We start from the raw sequence: 24,349 nt of genomic DNA on the forward strand, positions 1-24,349 counted from the left end.
GGTCTTGGCATGAAAAGGTTTGGGACCCCTTGATTTGATGGACTATAGCACTGCAGACAATAAGCGCCGTAGCTATGTGTTTGAGAGACGGTGTCTCAGGAGGCTTATCAAACCCATCGAAGTTAATGCTGCAGCTGGTGACAAAGGGAATTTCAAATATGTCGTACTTTAGCAAGTGCATTTTTACTAGATTTAACTTTTTGTTAAAGGCTTCTTCAGGGGGCTACAGTACAGCAAATGAAGTGGAAATATCACACACAGCACCCCCTGCAATCCAGGAGGATAAGTGGTTCCGATATTGTGTCTGTGAGAAATAGGGCTCCCTGACTTTCAGTGGCGCTGGAATGTAGTAGTCTCATTTCAGCTTTAGATCAACTTTTAACCACTACCAGTTTCAGATAGTGAGCTAGCTAGAGCGCGCTGACTGAGAGAAAGGTGTGCTTTAGATTTTCAGTTTTAACCAGCAGAATTTGACTATGGCCATGGCTTCAACTCCAATTTTTGGGACCCCCTTGCCCTGCGGTTTTGGGATCTGTGAACCCAGCACACCTGATATACTTATAAAGAGCTTGATAATTACCTGATGAGCAAAACTGTGTTGAACTAATAAATGAACAGAACTAGAAAACAGAAACCAGAAAGGTACCAGGAAAAATTGTTTTAATCGAATGTTTGGTAGTAATGCAATTTATCTGTTAGTCGAATAGATGGACAGCTATATTATCTAAAAAGTCAAATTATACTATACATAGGTGCCTTGTGCCCTGATTCTGTGCCCGTCTGGACATCACCGGCAGTCTTAAAACTCAGTTGGCTTGTAGTATTTCATGGGAGAGGGTTATCACATCAGTAACACTGACAGAAAAAAAAAGTGACTATTCAGGTAAATTTCCATCACCCTAGTAGGTGCATGTCAATGTACAACATGGTCCTTCTGATTCAACTGTGTAGCTTAAATGAGTTTTAAAGTTACACTACATTCACTTTCTTAGGGGACATATGCATTTTTGTATATAGTCATGAGTTGGTACAATACAACTACATTTCCTAACTAAATCTACTGAAAATGAACCCCTGAGATTACCCCAGTCATGGCACTTGCAGCCGGAGTAGTTTTTTTTTCTGGAAGTACAATTCAAAAGTTTGAACACCTAAATATGTATTTTGTATGAATATGGATTTTTCATAATGTTAGACATTTTGATCTAATTGCTGAAATGCATAGTGAAGTTGATTCTGGTGTACATCTTGGCATGCGCTCATCCTATTCAGTCCTGTCAGCAAAGCATCTCAGATGCCTCATCATGGAGCTGCTGAGAAAGCCAACAGTATGTAAAGCTGCATCAAGACTAAAATGACTGATTTCTAAAATAATCTAACATAGACATTGTTTTTGCATTATTTTCTGTTACTTGACCGTTTAGAACTGTTATTCAGAAAATATAAAAAAAAACTATAAAAATAAGATTCTATGAGTCTGTTTCCAAACCTCTGATTGGACCATGAATGTACTCAGCATAAGCTTCGCATTACATATTCCAAGTGTTTTCAAGAAGATGCTTGAAATCTGGTGCTGGAATAGGGCTGAGGCTTAAATGGTCATGAATATGGAAAGAAATGGAGAACTGCTGTTTCGAGACCAAGAAAAATTTATTTACAATGCGTCCATAATCATATTCAGGAAAAGCATGACCCCTCAAATACATCATAAAAATGGCTAAAATGTATCTTGAGGCACAGGTGCTTGAGAAGTGAAAACTTAGCATTATGTTTCTCTCCACCACTGAACAAAAGACTGAATTATGACCAAAAAAAAACTGTTCAATAAGGACTTTTTTTTTTTTAATGTACGAGATGTTCAAAAAGAATTCAGCCAGTCTCCACATTGCAGACATGGAGATATACTTTCCTGCAGAGTTTAGTTCCAACCTGCATCTAACAGACCCCCGTAACTGATACGAATACATATGATCCAGATAACTTAACAGAAGGTTCTTTATCTGCAGGTGGTTGTGGTTGAAGCTCTGCACGAAGATACATCTCCAAGACCAGGGCGTGACCACTGCTGTAGACTGTTGAAACATGGCAACAAAAAGCGTTCATGAGAGCAGGTGTGGTGCTTCTGAAACATTAAGGGGCAGGTTCTCAGACAGATAAAGAGTAGCTTTCAGAGCCAATTGTAATTTCCCATTTCATAATTCACTCTCATTGAGAGACAAGGCCTAATTAGTAATGACAAACAACTGCCCATGGAAACTATAACTGTTTCATTAATCCATGCTTATGCTCGTGTCTGAGAGACTGGCCAAATGTGATGAAGAAAGGACAGAGTGAAAGGAAGGACAGGGCCATCTTGTAGCAGTTGGTGGTGTTGTGTAGCTTTCCATTAATATTGCTTCCATTCCATGTCTTCGGGGGGATTCACGTCTATTTTCCGTCTGCCCACATCTGACCAGTTAGTACTGAGAACGGTGCCTCCAGATTCCATCTGTGTAGAGATTGAAGAGTGACAAAGATTCAGCAAACGACACAGACACCGTTATAAAGCATTGTCATTTTCTTGAGGATGCAAAAGGGTTAAGTGTAAACTGAAACTCATTGTGGCATAATTGTCATAAGAAATAAGTAATTCCAGTTCCACAGCATACTCTCTGGAACGACAGACACATGGTTTTTTCATAAATAAAGCACGAGAGAGTGATAGAATTGGACCAGCACATAAATTAATTTTCATTTTCCCAGAGGGAATCGAGGAAGGCTTCCACTGTGATTGCAAATATGCTCGTCATATTCTACTTAATGTTCATTAAATCGTAATAATTTGGTCTGGAGGGTAATGTCCCAGCATGTCGCTCCAGATCTCACACGAGTTCCATTAAAAATGTAGTCAGAACATACAATGATTGGCAGAAAAAGTTCACATATACTGAGAGGAAAAGCTCAGTCATTTAAAAGGAGTATACTTGGAGGGGAATTCACACCGATTTTTCAAAATTTCTGCATAACTAAATCCTTAGTCAACAGAGACAATTATAGCATTTGAAATCCTTTGTTGGTGGTGATATGAACCAGACATCAGATTTTTCCCCCCATGTTGTCAAACTGTAACATGTTAAACTGTAGGCCAAAATGAAACTGCTGAATTCCAAAACTGTCAGTGACTGGCACTGATCTATGTAGTTTCCTGCCAAACTCACGATTAAGAAATCACTACTTAAATGTAAGTTTTCACATTGAATCATTTTCAGATCCATGCATACAAATGTTTTATGAATAAGCTCCCTGGTTCCCATCACCACCACTGTAAAAAATTTTCGATGCACCAAATTCACATTAAACCACTCTTCATGACTTTTACATACCATCTCCTGAATTATAAAGTAATTTCTAAAAATCCAATAAAATTCCCCTTCAGTATCATTGCCCACCTATTTTAACACACAACTCCTCTTATTAGTATCGGTTATTGTTGGAACATACTCAGCAAACTGTCTATTAGTTCCTAAAGAATGCTTTTGTTACTACAGCATGAGAAGCACTCATGTAATTAAGGGGTACTTTTATTCCAACTAAGCACTTACGAAAGACTTGTTCATGGCCCGCTTGACCTCATCAGAGCCGTCTGAGTAGATCTGCTGGAACAGCTTGTTGAGTGCTGCGTCTCCCTCTAGCTTCTCATTCTTCTCTTCCTCCTTAATATCGCCCACCAACTTGTCCCACTTGCGGGTGTAGTGGGAGGATGACGGGTACTGGTCTGAAAAGGAAAAGGGAAGAACAGAGAGAGAGGGGAAATCAGGGAGAAGCCTCAGACAGACAGGTTGGCTTAATGACACATGGGAAATTGCCAGCCCGACTTTGTTTGCGAAGAGCAAATATGTGCTTTTGATACTGACTCGCAGAGGAAGCGAAGTGCTTCATGTTGGAAAGGGTGCCTTCTCCTTCCAGCTTCTCCCACCGGATGGCTTCCGTCTTCTTCATCTTAATCTCGACCTGAAGGAGGTGGGTGGGGGGGGGGGTTGGGTTGGGTAGAGAGGGAGACAATGAGCTATTCTGACAGGGGCACATGCCACAGAAGCAGCAGGGCACACAGGAGCTGTGGAACACCACCCCCGCCCCCCTTCTATAGCTCAGCTGAGCTTGCAAAGGAGGGAAGCGCAACACTGAGCAGAAAACCGCAGGGAGAGGGTTCAGATGTCAACACAATTTAAAGATATTTCTGCACAGCTTCCTGATAGGGAATGTTTCTTTCATGAAGGTTAGCATGAGCCGCAATACTGACATTTGGGAATCCGTCAAGGGGAGTGGGGTTGTGCAGGGGTCGATGTAGGAAATAAGGGCAGTTGTATGGTTGCACAAAATGGTTATGGTGAGGGAGGGGGAAAAAAAAAATCTCTCTCTTAAACCTCTCAGCACAGGCCTTGACACGCACTCATTTCATTCTCAGCAATTTAGCAGTCAATACCGCTTGATCAAGACAGGCACTTATAGCAGTCTGACAGAATGGCATTATCATCAAGCGCTTGTCCTTTAAGTTGGAGAATGAAAATATAAATGGGACCAAATTGAAGGTGGTGTTACTGACGCAGCTAAAGCATCAAAGGGCCTTAAATATTGATTTAAAAGGAGGCAATCGTGCTGTAAATTAAAACCCTCGGCATAGTGAGACAGTCCGTGAGAATGTGTGAAAGGATGGAGCAAGAAATTGAGGCAGGCATGCAAGTGTGATGGAGGGAATGGAAGAAGCAAGCAAAAGAGTAGAACAGCTAGCGAACATTTTTACGCCTCTCCTGCTTTTCACAGTTTCGAGCCGAGCGGTTACATGAGGCAGATGATAACTTGTGGGGCCTGGCTGTCCCCCACCCCCCTCCCTCTTCTCTCTTTCTCTGGGCTATACAACATTAATCTCCCCCCTACATCTGCTGAGACTGGGTGTAAGGGGAGGTGACAGGCACGGCACGACTGCTGAGATTTCTGACGTGCATCCACGAAGCTTCCTGACAGTGCCATTAAGACCCTGAGGGGTGGCAGAAAAACCCCACCATGCCACCTAAAAAACTCCCTGCCTGTCACAGTCACGGCCATTAAGCGAGCGGGTGGCCATCCCTGGCATGTCACGTATCCTCGTCTGAGCTTCTTAAACTCACAACAACCCCCAAAATACCGAAAAGCAACTGAAGGAGGGGGAGAGAAAAAGAGGGAGCCGGAGAGAGAGAGAGCTCACACGCCGACGACTGGAATGGTGCACTGGCTGTGGATTATGAGGCGTCTCGTTAAAAGAAATATATAAACCAAGTAGACGGTGACAGGCGTGGAAATTAAAAAGAGATGCTGTTGCTTATTTGTTTGCGAGGGGAAAATGACTCGCTGGGGTTGCAGTGTGCAGAGCAGCATTTCAGATCATGCCCCCTTTCTACCCTATCCCCATCCATCCTATCCAATAAGGCAGCTGGTAATTGGTTCCTTGTCATCCTGCCATCCCGACGGGCATGGCAAGCAAGGTCAGCCACCTCTCTCTGCAAAAGTGGAGAAAAGAAAATCTGTGGGCTTTTTTCTGAGAGGTTAAGTAGGTCACAGAGGGTAAGTTTATCAAGTTTACTGCAAAGATAATAGCGCCAAGTTAAAGGCTTCATGCAAAGAGGACAAGGCTTCATTTTTTTTTTTTTTTTTTTTTAATCCCAGTCTCTGTGAATGGCCTGCAAGAAAGCTACCGAACCACACTTGTATATAAACACAGTTGTATGAGAAATTGCCCCCAAGAACCCAAGGATAAAAAAGAATGTTCGCATTAACAAGATTAAGTGCAAAATTCCAAGTTTTGACATTCTAATTCACCTCCTACCGGAGAGCGGCCTTGGGCTCTGTGCTTTTCAGAGAGTAAAAATCCTATTATTTGCCAATTCAGACTTCCATGTTGACATTTCATCTGAGGCCATGCTGGAGCGAGTGTGAAAACCCACCCTGAGGTACTTTGGTTTAAACCCCCCCCAAGAAAAAGAAAAAAAAAAAAAAAACACCTTTTGCTTTAAGAGGCTGGTGCTTCCATCCATCTCTAAATTCCTGAGTGCCAGCAAGCCATTGAGTAAGATCAAGGACTAATTACACAGTGCATACACATAACACATCATTCACTGTTCACTGCCCTTAAAACCTGGATCAGCACCAATGTCTGGCACTCTGAATACAGAGAACAATCTGACTTCATCGAAAGGCTTCAAAGTCTTTGGGGTGCTCAAGTACCTGGGCGCCCATCCTAAAAGATAAAAATGAGAATATTTTGTTTGTAGATAATAAATTAACACTAAGTTTTGTACTCTTCCTGACCTTTTGAGTTTTTTTCCTACAACATTTTTGCCGAACTACAGGGATTTAGATTTGCTGAATCATGTTAGTTTTTGTACACATGACTAGGGATGGGTAATATGACAATATACTAAAATTACATCACAATAACATTAAGTGCTTCAAAAACACAGAACCGCATGCATCAAAACAGAATACCAATGATATAGAATCTACAAATATTTACATGCACATTTCTTTGTCCTCCTGTTCTTTCTTAGTCAACTTCGTAGCATAGTGAATTGTCTGTCTTTAAAACTAAGTTTTAATTGCCAACTCAAACTACTGGTAAATGTTAATAATAATATTTATTTACAATATTAACTAATAACAATGTTTCTCCTGAAATGCAAATCATTCTATAGTTGCCTCTTTTTAAATGTGCCAATACTTTTTTGCTGGTATAATTGTCAATTTCAATTTCTTTGCAACCCTAAAAAATGTGCTAAATATTGCAACACAAGTGGTTACTGTGAAGTACTGTGACATTGTTTTTGCCATATTGCCCACTGTTACACTGCACGCAACTCGGTAATCCCTGAAGTATACTGACATTAGGGTGGTCTGAAGGCCACCTTCTTGGACCTGGTGTATCTGGTGTATCAGAATCTGCACAAGTATGAACAACTAGGCCGGGGCAATATTTAAAGAATTTCCACAATATCTTGTAGTGTAAATATAAAAATTGCGATGATCTATTATTTTGTCGCCAGTCTTTCTGAGGCTGTAAATCTCCCTCTGGGAAAGCCACAGCAGTGGGGAATTTACTCTACCGTTGCCTAAAGGCCCAATAATAACCCAGTATTTTAACGGTAAAAGTGAATTTAACATCATTAACGTATTTATTTAACTCATTTAGCAAGTTGTTTAGCGGTACATTAGTCATTTGTCGTTCTCTGGCAGTTTCCCCAACATGGCATTACATCACCATATTGCTCAGGCTTACAAACAACTACACAAAACCACTAGGTGGTGTTCAGAAAAACCCATGGTCGCAAGCTCTAGTGTTCAACATAATGTGCTACACTTTGAAAGAGCTACACAGGCCATATTGGTCAAACATAGAAAAGTGGGATTTTATTTATGTATGTATTTATTTATAAAAAGTGAAGACTGTATTCAGCTGGACTTTCTAATGCCTTCTCTTTTAATATCAGTACTTTTATTAAATCAGCTTGGTGCTTTATTCCACTGGCGTTGAGTGGAAAAACAACACTTATTCAAGCTATTCATATTCATAAGGCACTACCATGGAGTGTAGTTTTAAGTACATAGAAAATAAAGATAATGCGTTAAAATTTTTTACGTGATTTTTAAACAATTGTGCTATACATGGGTCAAAAGATGCAAGTGGTGGCTATTTGTCTTTTGGTGTGTGTGTGTGTGTGTCTTTTGGTGCGTGTGTGTGTGTGTGTTTTCATAATTTACATCAAACAGAATGTGTCAACATAATGAGAAATGACAGTATACACATATGACAACTAACACACATCGTCTCTTTCTCGCATACGGGACGAACTTTATACAATTTAATTGAGCGGGGATCATGTGCTGTGGTATTTGCGTATCATGGTGAGATTTAAAACCGGAACGGGGATCGAGTGAGAGCTATAACAGTTGATAATCTAATGGAACGATTGTTTTGAACGTTTAAAAAACAATTGGCGATTTAACAATAGGATACTATGGGGCTCAGAACTGGTTGAAAACAATGCATATACTTTCCCTCTTTGCACCTCAACCTACATGTGCTTTAGTGATGCGCCCTGAAAGCAGCCAGCAGCTGGCGTGGGAAGCGATTCGGCTCACTGCAGTGGCAGTATAGTGTTAGTGGAGGTTTTGAAAATATACAAATAGAATACAAAAATACACATTTAAAAACAAGCACACAGGGGTTGTAATCATGCTGAAATTATAAAACGTTTTTTTATCATCGTTATAATTATCATTATCAGTAGTAGTTGTTGTATTTGCAGTAGTGAAATTTCCTCTTGTATCTCTGTACAGTACTGTGCAAAAGGCAGCTTTTTCTAGTGTAAAAACACTGACATCAATACAGTAAACATTGACACAGTAAAACATAAACTGAAATTCTTAAAAACAGAATAAAGTTATTTAGAAGAGCACAGAAAACACAGGTTTAATTCCAGCCTTCTCAGTGCACTCCAGCCATGTATGCATTTGTTACATTAATCTACAGCAGACCAAAATTCATTTAAATTAATGTACCTGATGACCCAGTACAAGGCCCAATAATAAAACAAAGCCAATCATTTAAGTCTGCACTTGCTGTGTGCTATAGTGTTTTCTATCTCTATATAAATATGCATGAAGCATTCATTCTTGCTAAATGTGACTGATGCGTCACATTTTTATTCATGTGATTTTTCTGTTTAAAAATCTCAGCAGTTTTGGCTGACATTATGTTATTAAGTGAGAAGAGTAGATAAAAGAGCAGAAACAGCAACTTTTTTATAACTGATTAGAAGGATTAATGGGGGATTGGATGGTAACTACAAATTCCTCAAGGAGCGGTGTGGAAATGGTTAACACAAAATTACAGTGTAGTGTTTATTTATTTGTATTTATTCTGATGTTAATGCTTTACTGAAAAACGTTTACAGCCCAGATAAGACCTTAACATGATTTTCATAATTTTCTCAGATGCCTAAGAACGGTGCACAACACTGCATGCTCATAAAAAACCTAAACATACTAGCAGATAAATGAATCTGGTCAGGCCAACATGTTCAGAATGGCTTGTTTTAAAACTGGTGCTCTTTTAGCAAGAACAGCACAAAAACGCTAAATGCAATGCTGGGTTGCAAAAAGCAACTGCACTGCAAAAATCTAGAGCAGACAGGATGCAGTCGACAATGGCTGCAATAATAATGCATTCAGGTGAATGCATAAAGGAGATTAGGATGCATAGCATGTGCCTGTGGGCCATGTCTGACGCTGGCGGGTTAGTGCTGAGCAACGTGCCATGCCAGTGTATTTTCTAAATCCAGGTGCTCCAGAGGAGCCCAGTGGACCTGGAAACAAATGGGGCTTTGTGAGGGCTCTAGTCCAGCGATCAGGAGAGAAGAGCGAGAGAGTAAGAGAGAGAGAGAGAGAGCGAGCATGTGAGTAGAAGTGGTGTTCGGGGGGGCGGGTGCAGGGGGTCAACTGTGTGCCAGGAGTCTTCTGAAGAAGCCCGAGTTTTGCCTCCCTCCCCTCTCGTCCTCATGTTTAAACAGAGCCCTTGTTACACTACCCTATGCAGACACCCATGGAATGTGCTTCTTTCCACCGTTACCATGGCACAAGGTCCAGGGTCCAGAGAGCTCTCCCTTGATGAATATGGCAGTCTGCTAGCGAAACATTTAGAGCGTGTGTGTGCTCTCTTACTGAGACCATTTACTTGCCGTATGCAGTGGAATCTGTTTGTTCCACGCAAACTAGAAATTCAACAGTTACTCAACAACAATGGCTGCCCCTTTGATACGGTCCATCAAAAGTACTAGTTTTAAATAACTATGACCTCCAGAGAAGGTGGAAGGTTTTCAGTCAATGGAGTGTCAAAATGTCTTTTTATACCAGGTCCTGTCGCTTTGACTTGGTACTCCTACACGATAAACGAGTTTCATTTTGGTAACACTGTCAATGCCACTGAGCTATTGGAAAACTAAGAGGGTGCAATGACTCCAAGCAGAGACCATTAAGTAAATGTGAGGCAAGGAAGGTAAGTGTTCTGTTTATGCTCATTTCAAGGGAACCCTGACTGTTAAGACACATAAGCCTCAATGTCCGATACTAAAATACGTTGTATAAATCAAGCAGAACACTTCTTGTTATTAAAATAGACAAAATTTTTCTACTAGTATGTTGCCATTTAGCTGCACCATAAAATGGTTGCTCTTTTTGGTCCATTGAGCAAGAAACAGCAAACTTGATATCTAATTTTAATCAAATGATTTAGCCTCTCCACCTTTAGCTAGAATGTGACACTACCCAAGAGAAAAACTTCTGACCGTCTTATTTCTAAGTGAACTGAGAACACTGCAACCATAATACATAAGTGTGACAATGGAAACCTACTATCAGAGGGACTTTCCCTATATGGCATGTTTTTATAATAAACAAAACATTTCCATTTGGTTTGTACACTAGTACACAATTGTATTACTACTATTGGACATGCACTGTTACAAAGCCCAAGCTGTAAAAGCAAATAAGGTCCAAGTGCAAAAAAATGAAACTCCTGGCAAACAAATGTTGAGATTACTTTACTAGTAATAAGAAATTGTCCAGTATTAATTCTCACTAGATTTAATCCACTCTATCAAGTTAATATGTTATTAGTAAGGATACATCTACTTACTATTGGTGTGAAAGTTAACATGTTAGTAATGCATTAATGTAATGTTAACACCACTCATTTTAACATTGTTAACACATTTTCCCAGTATAATCTTATGAACCATCTAGCCAGAAGCCCAGCTGCTTGCCCATACCATGTTGCTGTGACTGACTCTGCCATGCTATATCCATCTTTTACAAACACAGCTAATTTAAATAGCAAGTTCCATTGTTGGCTCCCCAAAAAAGTTATTTCCAGCTACTGCAAAGGCATTAATTTAAGTACATCGCTAAAGTATAATCTACTAGCTAAATATAACAGTGATGCAGCAAAATCCGTAATTTTGTAGACTTCATATTCAGGTTCATCTTAAACCTGCATTCATATGATGAAAAAATGAGTTATTTTTAGTCTGTCCACTCGTAATTCTAACAAAATAAACTGCTTTTAAAATGAGGGAAAATCATTTTGGGTCAAATTTGAGCAAACGAGACTATGCTTGATCACAATTGTCCATGCAAAAGAAAGCAATCAGTCACAATTATTTGAATAATTTAATTATAAACTAATTAATTAAAACTAATTTCTACACTAACTGAATTCCAATTTGTTGCCTCTTTAATTAACCAAACTAATCTGTAACTAATATAGGTTTGCTTGCTTCTTCTTCGGCATATGATGCTTATCTGCATTTGCTAAGCTCAAACCATAAACCACATATTTCTCCCTAGTAATAACCAAAATCTTTAGCTCCTGTGCCAATGGCGAGTGTTTTCCTTCAAATTTGAGTTCACGGAGTGAACCAACACTACTCTCCAGCCCCTTTATGGCACTGCTAGTGCATTTGTCTGTTCTGATTTTCAATCTTCTGAAAAACAAAAGTATTCAGATAAACGTTGTGTAGTACTATTGTATTTTTGACTTTATCAGCCACATCTTTAGTAAACATGGCTGCATAAAGAGGCATGTATGGCATGGCAAGAGTTAAATCTGCAACACTGTCCATCTAGAGCAGCAAATGGAGTATTTGTGCGCTTCATTAACAAAAATAGCCTAACATTTAAATGTGTGAAGGCATGCCTGTGAGAACTGGGATGCCCTCTCATTAACTAGCAAGTGAACTCTACCCAGGATGACCCACCCAACTGTAAAGCAATTACATCTTCAAAAGTAACTCGTTAACATGAGAGTGGCCAGCCTCTAATGGTCTATAAGCGCACATTAGTGCACGCTCAGCTTATCACCTCCCTTTGCTGCTATGCTACTTTAACTATTTGTCATGGGGCCATTTAAAGGAGATGCAGGCTGGGCGGCATATAAATGCATTTAGACTTAAGTTGACATAGGGGCTGAACCATATGCATGCTTTAAGATTGCTTAAAAAGACACAGAATAAAACCAATCTGAAGGCTTTGATAATTCCAATTATTTAAAAAAAAGTGGAATAGTTGAGTACATTGACCCCCGAGTGCTGCTATTCTCTGCCCTTTTGGCATAGTGAGAAAACAGGGCCCATTAGCAGAAGGATTGCAAATGTGTGTGTGTGTGTGTGTGTGTGTGTGTGTGTGTGGAGGTGGGGACTGGTGGGTGAGAAGAGAGAAGAAGGAGGCATATTCAGCGAATACCCATAAATTAACCTCACAAAATAAGCAGAAGGTAGTTCACACACACTATATATTTGCAGAGAAAGGCATCAGAGTTGGACACACCAACATATAGAAGGTCTATATAAACATAACAGTAGATCCTATAAAAACATCAAGGTTTGAAGTGAGTGAGGTGTGACTAGAAAAATAACTTTTTTCAGACATAATTTGGGAACTGAAGAAGTCACTTGTATTAGCAAATTACAACTATGCATATACACACAGGTGACAATTTGAGGAGAAAAGTTGAATAAATAAGCGGAGAAACGGGTGCAGATGCTTCCAAACAGGTGTACTGACTGATACAATTAAGCAATTAATATCCTTTTGTGCTCTGTATTTGTATAAAAACGCCGAGCGGGTCCAGCTGACCTTAAATTAGATTAAGACGGCAAGAGGAAAAGCTCTAAATGACATTGAAAGAGCGTTCATTTTTGGGACACGGATGGCATGAACTTCAGTAACAAAGAATGTGTCACTGGCTGGTGTTTCTATACAAAAAAAATAAGTAACATCTGCCTTTAGATCTATGGGAAAGACATCAGTAAACAGTGCTGGAAATGGTAGTCCAAAGTACACATTCAATGCCTGATGCCCGCCCATTGGTGTGATACGTAAGGAACACAGCAGAGCAACTGTTCCTCATTTGACTGAGAAGGTCACTGCTGGATGTGATCAGACTGTGACCGCAAGAGCAGTCCCCATCTATATATAACTATATAGAAAGGGCATTATAGCAGAGTTGCAGTGCAAAAATCCCTCATTACAAAGACTAATGGCCATCTAGGTGGTCAGTGGTGCGAAAGTCATAGGCTCTAATCTACAAAGGTGTGGTGATATGATCAGATGAGTCATTCTTCACCATAACCTAAATAAGTGGGCAAGTGCATGTGCGGCGTATACAGAGAGAAACAGGCCTGCATAATTGACCTCTAAGGTGAGGGGTCCAAGCACCTGCTTAAAGGTTGACTTGTCCACCTTAGAGGAAACAGTCACTGCAAATCAATACATTCTGATCAGCTTTATCCTATTGAGAGAACATTTTTTTGGAAGAATAGTGTGTTCCATCCCTCCAGTACAGTTCCAGTTGTATAATTTATGCCAAGCTGTTCTGCATCTTACTAAGACACTCAATGTTACTTTCTTCTTGAGTTTGTCATCTGTATATGAGTATGTTGACACCTCAGAAAATTGAGTTTAGTTATAACTGACTCTTTAAGACAGACCTTAGTGGTGAGGACCTTATAAGTGCTCTGCTCTGGAACCACAGGGTGTAGAAGCTGGATATGTAGGCAGTAATCCTCTCCAGATGGAAGCTTCACTTCTGCTCTCAACTGTGAGGAGGGAAAAAAAAAAAAAAAAAAACATGACACCTTGCTACCATTTTGTCAGACTTGACTACAAAGTGTACAGCTAAACAAGGTCTACAACACACCAGTTTCAAATAACATGGGCTGATGACTTGAGAGATTAGTATTCTAACAGAAGCAAGACGCGTCAAGAAGAACATATAATATAAATGTTCAATTAACACCCACTCGACTTCCTGTGCCCAACGTCTACAAACCCTTTTGGCCATTTTACACAACTGCCAGCAGTTCTTGCCTTGCAGAGCTGTAGCTGCTGCTGTCGATAAGATTAAAGATCTGTAAATATATGCAGCAAGACGTAAAAACTTTGTTCTACTGAGGCTTCACCGCAGGCCTGGAGAAGGAGAAGCCAGGGGGCATGTTTGATGCCCGTGAGCACATGACACACTGGAAGAAGAAGAGATGGAGGAAGCCCCTGGCTCCAGGGCCCCCAAAATCCCTCCTGTGGCTTTGCTTTGAGGCTCCCTTCAACTCTAAGCCTCCTGCTCACGCCCCCTCTCCTCTCTCCTTCTCCCCCCTCCTCGTTTCTCCACCGCTTTACAGAGCTAGCGTGTCATAGAGGAAGACGATGCATCGTCAGGGCGCCGCTAGGGAGCCAGTGAGGCCCCCTCATTACCGCCGCACGGGCTGCTGGGATATCCCAGTGGGAGCCATGAAAACAGCCCGTGGGCAGATTCCCCTGATAGTGCCACATCCATATTTTATCTCATCTCCATCTCATTTGCAACCAAATTATTACACAAAACTCACATTTTCCGTAATTAATTTATAGAAGCCACATCAAACAACAGGCGATACTTTGATTTTTTTTTTTTAGGCAGAAAGGAATAAGATGGATGGAGGGAGGGAAAAGGAGGAGGTTGAACAGTTATTTTCATAACTTTTGAGCTTTTTTTCATGCTCCTCCTTCTTTTAATCTGGAGGCTTTGTGAGCAGACTCGTGTAATTGTGCATCACAGTGGCATGTGGCACATTAGCGACTGTGACCACGCGTGAAATGCCTGTCCAACCCTCTGCAGCAAGGGATTCAGAACAAAATCCCTCAACTCTGCCAGCGATTGATTAAAAATGCTCAGAGATAGGGAGAAATCTCTCATCTTCATCTAGACATTATGATTAAAGGAGATCTTTGAAAAGATAAGGATGATGCAGAGGTAACCAATTAAGAAACTGCCATCTTGCTTTTATGTCTGAAATCCTACATTCAAAACAAAGTCCTATATAAATATGAAGCAACAAATATTTTGTTTAAAAGTATAGTTCAGTCAAAAATCCCTACTGTTGCTAAAAATGAAAGAAAGTAGCCTTATGCAAATGATATCGCAACAGTGCTGTAGTACTTGAGTCCGGTCTTGGTCTCTAGACATTCACAACAGTAACTACACTCGGACTTGTTCTCTATAGCTATTGAACTCAAACTTGTCTTGGTCTTAACAGCAGTTGTACTCTGGCTTGTCTTGGTCCAATCTTGGTAAACTTAGTCTCTGGTCTCAAAAGTCCATTCATTTTTTTCCCCCCTTTTAATGCATCAACCACACACATAACTCAAAAACAAATCATTCTGTCTGCGTTTCATTTAATTGCACTGAAAGCAGTTAAAGTCTGGTTCAGGCTTGATCTTAAAGAGAACCCAATTTTGTTGGTCTTGTCTTGATCTCTTCTAGTCATAGTCTTGGACTCTACATCAGCCCTACATCAAGCTAATCGATGGATACCTGCTTCAATTAAAGTATTAAAAATATCAGAACGGTTGATCTAGCTATTACTTTAAGACAGAGTCCCCCAGTCCCAGTCCTTGCGACCTCACACACTGCAGATTTTTGTGCTTTGTTTCACCGACCACACCTGATACAACAAATGAACTAATTAGCACGTTCCTGTGTACTGGGTCTGGAGCACAGAGTAGGGAAAATGCAAAAATGTGCAGAGCATGTGGTCACCTGGACTACAATTCAGATCCAACACACCTGCCTCTAATATTCACATGTCCCTAAAGGCCTTCATTACCTGAATGTGTTAAGAGTCGGCGCTAAGCTATGCAGGATAGTAGATCTCTGGGACCAGCACTGATCACCTTGTTCTACACTAGACTTATTTATGTTGTATGGTATAACTAATCTACTGCACTCCAAAATGAATGAACCCCTTAAACACGTCTTCTGTGATTTGCTTAAATTAAGCAAGATTACTTGTTACCTCTTTTTCTTCAAAGGTGACCATGACCTCTTCCTTCTTGGCATTCTTTACCATTATGGTAACAGTGACTTGAGATTCTGTCTGGTACCAGTCATGCCTGAGGGGATAGAAAGGTACATCATGAGCTTCTCAATGGAAACCTGCATTGTTTTTTTTTTTGTTTGTTTTTTTAAAGTAGGACCATGACAGTAGGCTCTTCAAAACACCCTCACACAATATTCACTTGACATTTGGACGTGAATACATTTATTGGCATTTTATAGCATTACGCAGTATCACAGTACTTAAACCAGTAATTGAGATCACACTTACTTGATGGGCAGAGTTGCAGTTTGCTGCTGAAGGTGAGGCACATTTGAGTGTTTGCACATTCCAGGTGTGTGTGGCAGGGGGGAGCATGGAGGAAAAAAGACAAACACAAATCATGAAAACCCATCCAAAACAGACCTTTTTCAGCTTTTATACCCAATTTCCTGTGGAGCGAATTTAAGGATATAAAGTGTGCAATAGTGCCCCCAAATGGACAAAAGCATATTACACTTAATTCCCTTAGTGTGAATGCTCCGAGCATCCTATGAGTACTGCTGCACCCCCGAGGGCTGACGCTAGTCTATTTGCTATTCACCATAGAAAATCAAACTTGGGACGTGAAGGGAGGAATCACAGATCAGGGGAGTAAAAGAAATACGAAAAAGATAAACTGATTTAATGATTTGATTTTTATCTAGTGAATCAAGACCCTAGGTAATTCACAAACCCTAGTAATCATATGCTGATGTCATCATGCGTATAACCCAGTGTAAAAAGATGTCAGATGTGTTGACGTGGGTCAGCCATCCCACTTTGACTCTGTACAAATAGAGATACAGACAAAGAAAGCTTACATACCACATTTGAGGTTCCGTTTTGGCTTTGTGCTGTTGAGTGAGAACAAAATAACAATTAGATCTCTCAATTTCAACTTTTTTTGATTTTCTTGTTGGAAATGCACTTCCGCAACTTTTCTTTAGCTGGTCCATTCTACTTCATGAACTCAATGCAAATGGGGATGCATAATTAGAAACATAAGTCTAGCCATCATCTCATGCGTATCATAAAATGAAAACACAGCTGGAGGGAAGTGTGCAAAAGTATATGCTGATATAAACTGACACCCATCCCTTTCACTAAGAGTAAAAAAATAATGTATTCAAATTGGAGCTCGATTTAAGATGCTCTAAAGGCAATACTGTTCATACACTAGTTTTAATGCATTCAAGTCTGTTTATGACAAGTCTTAAGCCTCCAAACTATTCCTTCGACGCCTATACGCCTACGCTTAAAGAGTTTGAGAGCTGTTTACCATTCTGGGTGCATTTCTTGCCAGCGTAAATATAAGCCTAAGAGGTCTTTTTCCCCAGTATTAAGCTGTTATGTCTCATAAATTATTGAATATTTTCATAAACAGTATGAGACACAGCTCGCATCCGACAGCGCATTAATGGCGCCTAAAATGAGGTCGCATTTCAAAAGAAGGGGGGAAAAATGGGGGAGCGAGAGGGGGTAAAAAAAAAAAAAATCCCTATGCATATCTAGTTTTGATCTGTATGGAAAAGTCAAGAGCCTGCTAGGTGGGAGGAGAGGGGGGGGGGGGAACAGACTGAGAGTATACAGATGGTAAATGTCACTTACGGCATAAAGTAATGTGTAAGCATCTACAATAACCCATACCCTCAACAGAGAAAAGAGAGGGGGAGGAGGAGGACCTTGATCAACTGTAGACATTTCATGCCACGAATACTTACTGCAAATGATGTAGTGCTTAATAACACGACAATCATTAGCCAAGCGGTCTTAATGGGAGCCCCTAATGAGAAATCTACACTAATTCAGCCTTAGAAAAGCGATTGATGGGAACTTTGCATGGGGACCGACAGTGGCAAGTCGACTGCAGCTGCAGAGAAGGCCTTTTTAGCACGCTGTTTGATTCTTAAACCTTGTCAAAAGAGCCAGAACAGCACTGACGTTTTAGAAAATAACACCCGTGCCGCTCCCAGCATGGGCTGCGCACACTGTGCTAACAACTCATAATGGCTCTGGAATAAAAACATTCAGCTTCTGCTGGTGGCAAATTCAACAGTGTGGTTGTACATCACCACATTACCAGTTGTTTGTTGCCCCCAGGCAATCATTTTAATGTGCCGTGTCTAGCCAGCCCATGTTCGAAACATTTTATGCACGCTGCTGACATTGTTAGGTCAATGGGTACGATCTGACGCTTCAGTCAAATATGGACATCATCGTGATGCAGAGGTCATTGAATACACATCTGTGAGCTTTTTTGACAAACAGATTCAAACCTAAATCTGACTTAATTCAGACTTTACTCAAAATAATTAAGGCGTCTGACTAGTAGAGCTAAGTGTGTTATTTCAGGGTTGATACTAATTTAATCACCATGAACAGGGTTTGGTGAGACATGTTCATAAATTGCTTATGCGAGTCTCCAGTCACTGAGGTTCATGTCCAAATCAAGTTTTGAGTCTGGGGTTTGAGTCTTGAATCAAGCCTCGCATCTCTGGGGCTCGAGTCTGATTCAGGTCTTTAATCTGTTGTTGGAGTCAGACTCAATTTTTGAATCTATGCGGTACACATCCATGTCAAGTGTCAAGTTCCTGGGGTTTGAGTCTGAACTGAGTCTTGAGTGCTACATGGTGTAAATGCAGTGTTTATAAGAAACAGACAAAACAACTTGAAATTCTTGATTAGTCAGTAGTTTGTATACCAAGCATGCTATCTAGCTAGCATATCAGCTAATCCGGCTGATGTTTCAGATTTAAAGCTGATCTGTAACTTCAGCTAAATTAGTTATTGTACCTCCTTGCATACTTACTAACCAAACTACTCACCAGCTAAGTTTTTTCAAATTGTTTGGCCTGTTTTTTTTAACACTGCAGTGAATTAATTCTGTCCATCAGACTTAAGATCTTTCTATAACGAGACTTGTTGTTGGTGTATGAACACGTTATTGACAAAGTGCATTGTAAGGAGCGACATGCATAAATCATCCGACTCCCTCTTATACACTTGCCATGACTAGCCATCACAGCAGATGGCACAATACCACTTTTTCTTTTCTGCATACAGATACTGATACTTTTGAGTATTGGCTGCTGAAAAAAAAACTACTACGGTTATAAGTGAAGCTTTTCCCTCTGACATCTGATACAGCCCTTTATGTTAATATCGATCATATACTGAAATATCTGTCAATGGCCAAGTTTCATTATACATAGGGCAGGATAGTATTACTGTTGTGTAATAAAAATGAGAATCCAGTAGGGATGTATTGATATGGAAATTCTGGGCTAACATGATAACCAATAATTAACACCTTCTGGTTTCTGGTACTGATAGAAATGTATAGTAAAATATTAGTTCTGTTTATAATGTCAAGTTGTTTTAAAATGTACAATCAGTGTATGATGCACAGTGTATTCAATGCAAGATAGAACATGGATGAGAAATTTCTTTTTCATAGCCACAGCAAAGCTAAATTAGACATGAATATCTTTGCTAGCTCTTACAATAATTTATTCACATTATTTTATTTAATGCCAGCAGCATAAGCTACAAATAAGGGACTCAATTATCAGTTGTAGTAACTGACTATATTTTATCAATCTAATCACCAACCCCTACCACCACTGTGATTTTATTTCCTTTATTATTGTTGCTGTCGATAAACTGTCTATACATTCTACCCAAAATGAACTCCGTATCAGATGTCATTACTAAAAATTCTGTCAGTAAAGAATATTTTTACCCTTTCTCCATAAAATTAATGTACACCTTTTGTGTTGGAACTAAACACTAGAAACTATTAATGGAGTATTTGTCAGATTTAACCTGTAATTTCAAATGTGTTTGTTTACAGTAATTTGGCCTCCAGTTTCAGTTGTATTGTTCTATCCCCATTAAAAAAGACAGGAGTCTGGTCTCGTATGACTGGAAATATCTGCCCGGCAGCATTGCCAAGATGGCTGCGGAGCAGACAGACTTCCCTTTAGAAACTCTTTTTAAACTTACTCGCCATTCTTTCCTCACAGCTCTTGATCCACGTTTGAAAGGCTTCATTGGAATCTGTGAAATACAAACAAACATAAAAGCATAAAGCATGACACAAGGTCTTACTAGCACTACATCCAGGTTTAACTGAAGATGCTCATATAGACTTGCAGATTTAAGACAGCCTCATCTGAAAAAAAAGTGCATTTTCCATGAAAGAATTTCCATTTTGTATGGATGGAGCAAAACACCTGGCTTAGCCAGACCAAATTTCTTGGCGCCATTTCTACCCAAATGAAAAACTGTGGTTGATTATGCTTTCAGATAACTGTCTAACAATGTTTTTTCATATAAAATTAAACTTAAACTACTTTAAAACTCAAGTGTACACTTAAGATTTCACACTCTGAAACTCTGACTTATGCTACACTGGATTACTATAGGCTACTGTAACAGTTTGTAACAGGTATAGTTTTCTCAAAAAACTATACCTGTATATATCACACCAATTTTAACATATTCCTTCTTTAATTTAACACTTTCATAGACCATCACACACCTCTTCATTTCTTTGGCACACGGCAGCCCATTTTTTCTGTGGACAAACTCTACTGCTGAAATGATGTGCTGTGACAAAATATAGTAACTGCCTTTGTAACGGAAATTAAACTTGGTAGAAAAACTTTGTTTGGTTTAGTACTTCTTTTCCATTATCCCACCTGGGTTCACCACACTCAGAGAAAATATCTTGTCAGTCAGTGACAGACACTTGGGGCAAATATGAAACAATATTCTCTTACTAAAAAAAAAAAAAATTTTATCATAATATCATCAAAGATGGTCAACGATTTCTCAGAATACATAGCTTCACCAAGTTCAGCTTGGTCTCTAAAACTGATGAATTATCATTTTCATTATATTCCCCTTATTTGTGTTTTTGTGCTGTAAGCATGTGATGCATACATTCTGTGTGTACGCACAGACCTACCATCTAGTCCCTTTCCTGTCGTAAAGGCCTGGTGTGCAGCGCCGATGTTATTAAGATGATATTCTGCAATTCTGGAGAGAGCAAATATGAACATATGTCAAGAAAAATGTACTCTGAATAAATTGTTGCAAATGAAGCCCCAACAGAAAAGTTATGTTAACTAATGAAGGACACCACTTAAAAAAAGTCATTATCACAAAAAAAAATTACTGAGTAGAATTAAAATTTAGAATGGAAATTGAAGAACAGGCTGGAATAAATATATATACACACTAGTTTTCTGTGTTTCACAGCCACACTTACCCTGTTCTCAAGAAGGCAATGGCCATACCAGGCTGAAGCTGCTGTGCTTTCGTAGCATCATCAACTGCTCCTGAGGATACAAAAAGGCCATATACCTTGTGAATTATATAAGTAATATGGGATAAAATGTATAAATCTATATGCATACATCCCAGACAGACAGATCAATAGACAGAAACAGGACTTGCCAGATCTATAAACATGTGACCAAGTGCATAAACAGCAAGCCAGAACAAATTTTCCTCTTTCAAATCTGACTTTTCTCTTTAATTCACATTTTTCTTCCTCCTCCACTGCTTTTTTTTGCCCATGCTATGTGAATTGGGTTTGTGAAAGGTGCTATATAAGTGTAACATTATTATTATCCATCCATCCATCCATCCATCCATCCATTTTCCAAGCCGCTTGTCCCTCAGGGTCGCGGGGGGGTACTGGAGCCTATTCCAGCGGTCATCGAGCGGAAGGCAGCATACACCCTGGACAGGTCGCCAGTCCATTGCAGGGCAATTATCATCATAATAATAATAATGATGATGATTAATAATAATAATAAATGTTGTTGTTGTTGTTATTATTTTGCATAGTTATCTTCTCCCTGATTAGAAATCCTGCTGCATGGTGCTTTAAGGAACATTTTAAAGCAAGTCTGTACAGAACCAAAAATGGTTTTGCTATTGTCTAAGAATCCTTTCTAGGCAAATGCATAGATGTGTTATGTTCCTTGTGAATTACAAGCATTTCTAAAAAGGCCATGGCAACTTTAAACATCACTTCAAGCATGACAAAATGATGCAGGGAAAAGAAAAGGAGACAACGAGGCATGCACAACTTACTGTTGTAGTTCTGGAGCAGTATGTGTGCGTAAGCTCGCTGACAGAGCCATTCTGCATTGTCTGCTGTCTCTCCTAAAGCCACATTCAGCTCCTACAGATACAAAAGAACTAGTCAGTTTGGAAATAGATATGAAAGTGAGACTATACTGAGGGACGGCACTAATATTTTAACCCAACAAACCAACCGACCACCACAGCTGTACGTGGAACATTCTGGATCCGAGCAGCGGTGGCTAAGCTAGCTAGCGTTACTTAGGTTAGCTGCCCATGCAGTGAGCGAACATGTCTGCTCTCCACTGTAACATTAACGACACCTGATCATTAAAACGGTCGCCTTTTCTACATCAAATGTGAATTCGCTGTGGTCGTGGACATAAAGCGAGTTTCTGAAGTTAACGCTTACATAGCTGGCTAGCTAACACAGGTAAAGCGAACTAGCCGGCTAATGATATTAGCTACAGCTAGGCACAACAACTCCAAGACTTGCACGTAAGCCAGCTAATTAAATGCTTTGTATCTAAGAGGTCTACACCGCGAAGCTGGTACAGTGTCACAAAAACATAGCGAAACTTTGCAGACCTCGTTAGATTACTTTGTCCAACCTCGGCTAGCGAGCTAACAGCCACTTAATGCGAGGCTGAAGTCGGCTTCCTCTTCGAATTTTCCCGTTCCACCTTAAACGGCGCAGCAGTTGCGTTATGGTGCCAGAATGTAACGTTAACTTCTGCCCCATTTAAGGTGGAACGTGAACATTCGACCAAGAAGCTGGCAATTAAGTAACTTAACCGACTTCAGTGTCACGCAGTTAATTCGGGTTGAATGCTGACCTACATAGAGGAACCGCTGGTCCGTTAGGTAGAGTTATATGAAGGTACGAGCAGCCAGACTGTACACTCCAGGTCCTGTAGCTAACCTAACGGTCCTAAGCGAGTAGCGTTAGCGCGCTAGCAAGCCGACTTTTTAAAACCAGCTACACAGGCTCGCTAACGTTAGCTAGCTTGGCTAATAGCATTACCTCAAGAGCTCGTTTCGGGTCCTCATCTATGAAACTGTCAGTAAAACTCCTGCAACAAGAAAACATTTCAGTGATATGGCATTAACAGGCGTGCTCTCGAGATATTCGGGAAGTCTGTGAGTGTGTGGTCTACCTGTCGCTCGCCATGATTGCGCCCTTTCCGTGACTGAACGTCTAGAAAGTTCTGTCTGAAAACTGAAACTAAAGGGCCTCTGCCTCCTACCGCCATGTAAACATGAATACTGTCAAACTCGGACCGAGGGAGATCACCCGACAAAATAAAAGCACGCCGTGCTCAGGAGCTTTGTACAGTTATGACAACAAATTTAACCCTGATATTTGCCCAGATGATGATGATGATTGTTATTATTATTATTATTATTATTAGTAGTAGTAGTAGTAGTAGTAGTAGTAGTAGTAGTAGTAGTAGTAGTAGTAGTATTGCTGCCACTGCTATAATAAACTGCCCTGCGATGGACTGGCGACCTGTCCAGGGTGTAAAGCAGCTTAGAAAGTGTGTGTGTGTGTGTGTGTGTGTGTGTGTGCGTGCGTGCGTGCACTATAATAAAACCTGGTTTCTCTTTTCAGTTTTCTGGGATGAATTTCCTATTTTTTTTGCATCTTTAACCTTTAACCTTACTCAACAATTGCCTTTTGGTGTATCCAGTGCAGAAGACAAAAACTTTACAGAGAATGCACGATTACTTTAGATTTTATATATATACACACACACACACACACACACACACACACACACACACACACACACAAACATATATATATATATGTACAGTTATGTGCAAAATAATAGCAGCATGTTTAAAACAACTGAGAAAAGCTCAATCCTCATAATAGCATTTATTTCCATATACACAAAGGCACTGAGAACACTGCACATTCAATTCCAAATGATAACATGAACAAAATATAAATTTTTAAACTGAAAATGAAGAAAAAACAATAATACGCTGTTCAAAAAAAAAGTGTCTGCATTTTCATTTACAAACCCGAATATTTCCAGTATAAACACATTTGTTTACAGATTTAGCTTTTCTGTTAATCACTGAACTAATATTTACTTGTATAACCTTTATTTCTGATAACTGCTTTACGTCTGTGTGGCATGGAGTCAACTAACATCTGACACCTGCAAACAGATTTTCCAGCCCAAGCTGACTGGACTATATTCCACATTTCTTCTAAATTCTTGGGTTTTACATCAAAAAACAGGATTTTTTGAGGCACTCCACAAATTCTCAATCAGCTTGAG

The 24,349-nt window shown here is 39.9% G+C and overlaps 1 protein-coding gene across 2 annotated transcripts; it reads right to left on the bottom strand.

Annotated features, from left to right (window-relative positions):
* Window positions 1-1,631: 1,631 nt before the first annotated feature.
* sugt1 (SGT1 homolog, MIS12 kinetochore complex assembly cochaperone) lies at window positions 1,632-23,363 on the bottom strand. 2 transcript variants are annotated; one of them, XM_017710085.2, is made up of 13 exons: window positions 23,213-23,363; window positions 23,080-23,128; window positions 22,065-22,155; window positions 21,232-21,301; window positions 20,929-20,999; window positions 19,962-20,015; window positions 16,782-16,810; window positions 16,206-16,231; window positions 15,894-15,990; window positions 13,554-13,661; window positions 3,894-3,990; window positions 3,582-3,754; window positions 1,632-2,488 (listed from the first exon to the last, which is right to left on the bottom strand). In XM_017710085.2, exons 1-13 carry the CDS (start codon window positions 23,224-23,226, stop codon window positions 2,387-2,389), a joined length of 981 nt encoding a protein of 326 aa, XP_017565574.1. In that variant the 5' UTR covers window positions 23,227-23,363; the 3' UTR covers window positions 1,632-2,386. The 2 variants fall into 2 exon arrangements, with proteins under 2 accessions (XP_017565574.1, XP_017565575.1); XM_017710086.2 differs by having other exon boundaries at window positions 16,206-16,228; window positions 23,213-23,362.
* Between the last annotated feature and the right edge of the window lie 986 nt (window positions 23,364-24,349).

This window comes from Pygocentrus nattereri, chromosome 12, assembly GCF_015220715.1.
Source record: "Pygocentrus nattereri isolate fPygNat1 chromosome 12, fPygNat1.pri, whole genome shotgun sequence".
NCBI lineage: Eukaryota > Metazoa > Chordata > Actinopteri > Characiformes > Serrasalmidae > Pygocentrus > Pygocentrus nattereri.